Source organism: Corvus moneduloides, chromosome 16, assembly GCF_009650955.1.
Source record: "Corvus moneduloides isolate bCorMon1 chromosome 16, bCorMon1.pri, whole genome shotgun sequence".
NCBI classification, from domain to species: Eukaryota; Metazoa; Chordata; class Aves; order Passeriformes; family Corvidae; genus Corvus; species Corvus moneduloides.
Window position 1 is genome coordinate 1,362,103 of NC_045491.1, and position 6,000 is coordinate 1,368,102.

General features: G+C 39.0%; 1 protein-coding gene across 2 annotated transcripts in view; it reads left to right on the forward strand.

Moving 5' to 3' along the window:
* VPS35L (VPS35 endosomal protein sorting factor like) overlaps window positions 1-5,122 on the forward strand; it is a 46,921-nt gene extending 41,799 nt beyond the window's left edge. For both annotated transcript variants that reach the window (XM_032126293.1, XM_032126292.1), the window contains exons 29-31: window positions 1,169-1,287; window positions 3,653-3,799; window positions 4,360-5,122. In XM_032126293.1, the coding sequence (XP_031982184.1) occupies window positions 1,169-1,287; window positions 3,653-3,799; window positions 4,360-4,458 (365 nt within the window). In that variant the 3' untranslated portion in view covers window positions 4,459-5,122. The remainder of the gene's footprint in view (window positions 1-1,168; window positions 1,288-3,652; window positions 3,800-4,359) is intronic.
* Window positions 5,123-6,000: the final 878 nt, after the last annotated feature.

Sequence of the window (6,000 nt, forward strand, 5' to 3'; positions counted from 1 at the left end):
GATAGAGTAATAATTAAACCTTTTAAAGCATCCTGGAAGATTAGTGAGTCAGAGAGGCCAAGCTGGTTTGACTTTTTCTTTCAGTTGCACAGGACTTTCACAGAGGGGCAGGCTGGATTATGTTCTGCAGTTCTTTTGGTGAATAGTCTGTCAGATTTACCACCCATGACAAAATATCTCTTGCAGTTAGCAGCACAGAAAATAGCTGTCAGTTGAGCTGCTGCTCTGTAGTAAATCTGCTGTTCAAATTCTGTAAGGAATTTTTCTTTCACTCCATTTTTTATATGACCAAAATAGCTGCATAATCCCAAAATGAAAAATCTGAATTAATTAGATTTTAATGGAGACAAGCATGGAAATATAAATTAGTAATTTTTCCCCTGTATAGTATGGGGATGGGGTTTTTTTCAAGATGGACTTTGCACCTTAGCTTCTTAAAATGAAGTTTACTTGAAAATGGGGGATTCATCTTTTATCTTTTCCACTTTCTGATTTACCTAGAATATACTTAAACATACAAATTTCTTTTAACCTACTTCTTAATAGAACATAAATAAATTAGGGCAAAAGACATGTTTGAAATCACAATTATATAAGCTGTAAAGACTTCAAGAGCTCTCTTCTCCCAAAGAAACCTTTACGGTATTTGAAACTGAAAATACACTTTTGAATTTCTATCCATGACTTTGAGGTAATCACGGTTTTATTTTAGGGAAAAAAAAATAAAATGCAGTTTCTTTTGAAAATCTGGTTATTTTCACTAAATGAAACACAAATTGTTTGGCCCAGTGCTGCTGCCATTGAAGGTGATGGCCACACTCTTCTAAACTGATGAGAGCAGGGAGTTTTTCTCTGTAGAAAAGGTGAAAACTGACATTATGTGTTGCTTTACATTAAGTTTAGCAGATATTTGTGAGCCTGGCTGCATCCAGGAATACAGGACTGGATTTAAGCAAAAGATTCTTCTCAGTGTTTTGTTCCTAAAATCAAAAGGACATAGCAGGCAACCAAGTGGTGGGCACTTAAAAAACATTGTTCTGTTCGTGCTTCATGGAGGAAGGTCATTTTATAACTTCCAAATGTGGTCTTCTATCAGTATATGATGTTTTCAGTAGCAAATACATGTGTAGCTCCTCAGCCAGACCTAAGCCTGATTTCACCTCTGCAGTTGATTCCAATGATGCTCTGTATGGTGGAGACTCCAAGTTCCTGGCTGAAATCAATAAACTGAGTGAAACAGTGGTGTCACAGATCCTGGATCATCTGAAAACCCTGGGAAAAGAGGAGGTATGTTCTTACTCAGCTCGATTCAATACAAAACCAAAAGTAATCTGGAGTTGATGGAACAGACCACCTTTGACCAGGAACTGGTCTTTTCAGAACCTTCAGGAACCTCATAACAAAAGGAAATTGGGTATTTTTACTTGTTTAGAAAGGGAGTCCATCACGTAGGCAGGCTTGTGGTGGAGACACCTAATGATGTCCAGTTCTGTAATGAGCAAAGTGAGAATTCACAGTTAGTCTATTACTGGGGAAGATACAATGAAAGTCACCTATAATTACAAAAGTTTCAGATCCCAGGCACTAGGGTGATCTCAGGAGAGGTACAGAGGGAAGAAAAAGTTGTTTTGTCTTTACCCTGACTTTAGTATATTTGTTCAATATAAAACAAAGAAAGCTCTAGGCAGCTTATTGGATTTCTTGATTGGAATTCAGAGGCTCTGAGGGATCAAATGTAGCTTAATGGATTGTATGTGAAAGGCAGGTGACTAATGTTTACTGAAATAATGAGAACTCACTGTTCTGTTAATGTACGTGTTTCTGAGAATGGACCCTTCCACAGCTTCCTAATCACCCCTTACTGGATGGCTTCTATTGATAGAAATCTTGTGGCTTGTAGCCTGGAATGGGAGGGCAGGGCATGATTGATTTGATGGAATTTTTTAGATAGACTGCTTGCACAGAAGCCAGAGTGTTTGCCAATACAGAATGTGTTAAGTGATACATATTGGGAAGACACTGTGCTAAGTTTAGCCTCTTCTCCGCTTTTGCTATCCTGTTTGTCCTTCTTTGAGCAATTGCACAGATGTAAGATGAATATATCCTTTGCTCAAATCCTCTACATCACTGTATGCATCACCACAGTGAACAGGAGTTCTTTTTCAGAACAGCAGCAGCAGCAAACAACCATGCTAGGACAGCTAAGAATGTCCAACCAGGACTTGGAAGGAAGTTTTTAACAGTTTTCAGGACTGTGGGTTATATATTAGAGATTTTTTTTCCATCTGACTCCTGTATGGAATTTGTGGGTAGGAATGTTTGTAGGGTTTGAAAGCCATGGTTTCTGAAAGGCCTTTTTTGTTTGTTTTCTGCTTTCAAGCACGCTTTGAGTAAGGAGGTGCTGTGTTCACTGAAGCTGTTGTTGCATAGAAAACAGGATTTAAAGCTAAGCAGCACAGATAGAGGTGCTTGGCCTGCCTTTGCCTCTGCAGCCTTGGATTTGCTGCTCTGCCCGTCCTTATTTACTGAGAGGGACCATTTGTTTTGCTTTGTTGAGTAAAAGTCTTTGAGAGATTTAGATGAAAATTGCTTTGTAAGAATTGAATAGTTGTTTGAGGAAGTTGTTGCTGAGGAAATAGAAGTGCTGAGAATATTGTCAGAGATCTCTAATTGTGCTAAAGTAAAACTGGTCATAAAATCACTGGTATTTGGATTGCTTCCGTGTTGGTGACCTTTTATTAGTCATCTTCTTGGCTGCTCATTTAAATGAACAAGCCTCTGATGATTTTGTGTTTTTATTGGTTCATTTCCTTTAAAAGCTATAAAGGAAAATCAATTTTTCTCACAATAAAATCCTTTCACCAAAATGGCAACTTGGAAGAGAACAATGCATCTTACTGTTAACCCAGTGTGGTCTTTTCACAGGATTAGAGAATGCTTCATTTATGTGACAGTGCTGGAATGGTAATTTTTAGTTCTGGACAGTTCTGTAAAGTTCAAGCTGTTTCTGGTCAAGGGAACATGTAGCACTGAATCCTCTCTGCTTTGTGTGGGGGGAATACTGCTCTTACACTCCTTAAGGTCCCTCCTGAGCAATTTTAGGGGAAGTAGCTACAAATGTAGTGCAAATATGTTCGTATCACCAGGGCTTCAGTGAAAAGAGTAGCAGGGAAAAAACATCTTTGGTTAAATAAATAAATAAATAAAGTAGAACAGACTGGGGGGAAAAAAAACCCCTGAAGTTGCATTAATTTAGATTGATAATAGTGGTCTCTCTAAAAATATATAGCTATGGTGCTCTAAGTGCAAGCTTGGTTGGTGGGAGGGTGATTTCAATGCAGTTGTAGGGAGTCTTGAGTTACAAATGTGTCAGACCTACATACTGTGCTGTGCCAAAGTGGGATGAGATGTAGGAGTCCTGTGTAGTTATTTCATTTGCAGCAGCTTATGTTGATTTACAACTACTGCTGTTTGTTGCATTTTGAATGGAATATGAAAACTATGCCTGTTCTCTTATGTCTGTAACTACTGCTGTGTGTTACAAACCAAGTGTCCTTTGAACTTGTGAGAGTTCAGAGAACCCGGTGAGGTTAAGCTGGCTGTTTTGGGATGACTATAAAGTAATATGGGAATATTCTTGTTCTCATCACAGTCCCTGAAGCGGCAGAGCCAGCTGGCACTCTATTTCTTTAACACCATTCTGGCTCATGGGGACCTACGAAACAACAGACTGAACCAGCTTTCAGTCAATCTCTGGAATCTCGCTCAGAAACACGGCTTCGCTGACACCAAGACTATGGTAAGGGAGAGAAACAGACAATGCAGAGAAATTTTAGTTCTTGGTATCTTTTTCCACTCTTTATTTGGGAAAAGGTAACATTTTCTTGATCTGAATAAACCTCATGTCTTTACAAGTTAATATCTTAAAAAAATCAAATTATCTTAAAAACCTCAATGAGTTATTTTTCTAAATGCTGCTTAATGAACGAGCACCTTCTCTTATTTCAAGCAGTCTGTATCTTTCTAGCATTTTAATAGTATGTCAAGCATTAAGGAACCTGAAAGTGTTGGGTGCTCTTTGTTCAGTACAGAAAACTGGCTTTAAGAGAAATACTGCATCTTTGTTTTGGGGAGGAACTGCCTGGTGAAAGCTTGTAAAGTGGCATTTGAGAGCCTTTAAGAAAGATATACATGATAACGAGCTCTGGGGTAAGCAATGCCAAGTGCTCATGCAGACAGTGAAATTTAGGGAAAATCCTGAGCCTGTCTGTCTAAAACACATTCACCAAGATGAACTGATGGCCTGTGAAATGAGAAAAGACCCTAAAAATCTCCAAACCCCTTTGTTTTCAAACCCAGGTGAAAACCCTGGAATACATCAAGAGGCGGAGCAAACAACCTGAAATGAGTCACTTCACAGAGCTGGCCCTTCGGCTTCCTCTGCAGTCCAGGACCTGATGAGTGCCTCTTGCAAGGAGCCACCTGCACAAGGGAGCACGGAACCAAGGCCAAACTCACTGCTCCACATTCTGACTGGAGGAGCTCCGTGTATTTTTACTTTCCCTACTGAGACACATTTACTTGGGCACAGTAAAGGTAAAACTGTTCTGAGTGCAATAATTTAACCTGAATTTCTGTATCCAGTTTTACCATAGTATTGTTATTTTAAATGCTGATTTACATTCAGTAAGCAGTATTTTGAACCTCTATGGTTGCAAAAGCCTTTTGAGATCTAATCTGTTGTAATTTTAACAAAAAAGGAAGAAGATAACCTGTACAAACAATTCACAGCCTCAAATGTTCATCCCTCTTGCAGGATAGTCTTTCTCCTCTGCAGAAAGCAGCATTTCAATGTAATAATCAGACTAAGTTGTCTCTCTGCTTTGGGATGCTGCCAGCGTTTGTCTGGCTGGTTCCAGTAGCAGAGAAAAATGGCTGAGGTGTTACTGTTCTAATTTCTACCATACATTTTCACAGACATGTTTATGTTTTCCTTTTAGTCCAGTGGTGTTCTGTAAAATGGAAAGAATCTTTTAAGTGTTGCAAAGGAAAATGGAAATGTATGCAAAGTACTCTGTATTTGCAAAGTACACTATCATGGAATAAAACAATTTGCAGTTCATCTGTGTGTTCTGGGGGAGTTTGTGTATACAAATTTATCACCTTACCCTTGTGGAATTTAGTTACATGTACTGTTATTATTTCTAATAAAATTTCACTCTCACCACTTCTGCCCCATGGTAAGGAACCATGTTGTGACCTTACATCTATTGCTGCTTTTGCTTAGTGGTAAGTATTTTAATGTGCTAAATCCTTGTACAGATATTGAGATGTATTTTTGCACAAAAATCTTTTTGTTTTGTTAAGGCTAAACAATCTGTTTTGCTAAAACCATACATTTAAGGAGTTAGCAAGCTAATGAATACCACCCAAATTATTAAACCATTCTTGCTGCATGTTTATCTCCTCAGTGGTTACTGAAGCAGGGTACATCTAATAGATGTGATTTTGTGTTCAGGCTGTAAAGAACCAAACGAGGCCCCCTTGGTTCTGGTACAGACTGCACAGATAAGCTGAAAACACTGCAGGAGTACAAGGTAATTGGGAAGTGCCATTAACTGAGAACACCACATTTCCAACCTTTACTACATGGCTTTTAAAATTATACTGATTTTCCTTAAATAATTCTGTAGATAATGAAATTATAGTACTTCATATCATGTTATCATGTCCCACTTCAATTTAGCTTTCCTTCTTGCTGCACTGCACAGAAAACTCTCAGCCAGGATGATTCTTCCTGTTGGCCTTGGAAGCATAAACCATAAACTGGGTAAGTGGATCAACCTGGGAGCTCTCTGAACTGCCAGCTGGTCACAATGAGCAGCTGTGGTGTGGCAGAAGTTGGCCTCTGGGGGCCAGTGTACTGCTCCAAACCCCACATGGAATTGTTCCAGGCTCTGGGAGATGAAACTCAGCAGGCTTACGAAGGGCCCAACCATT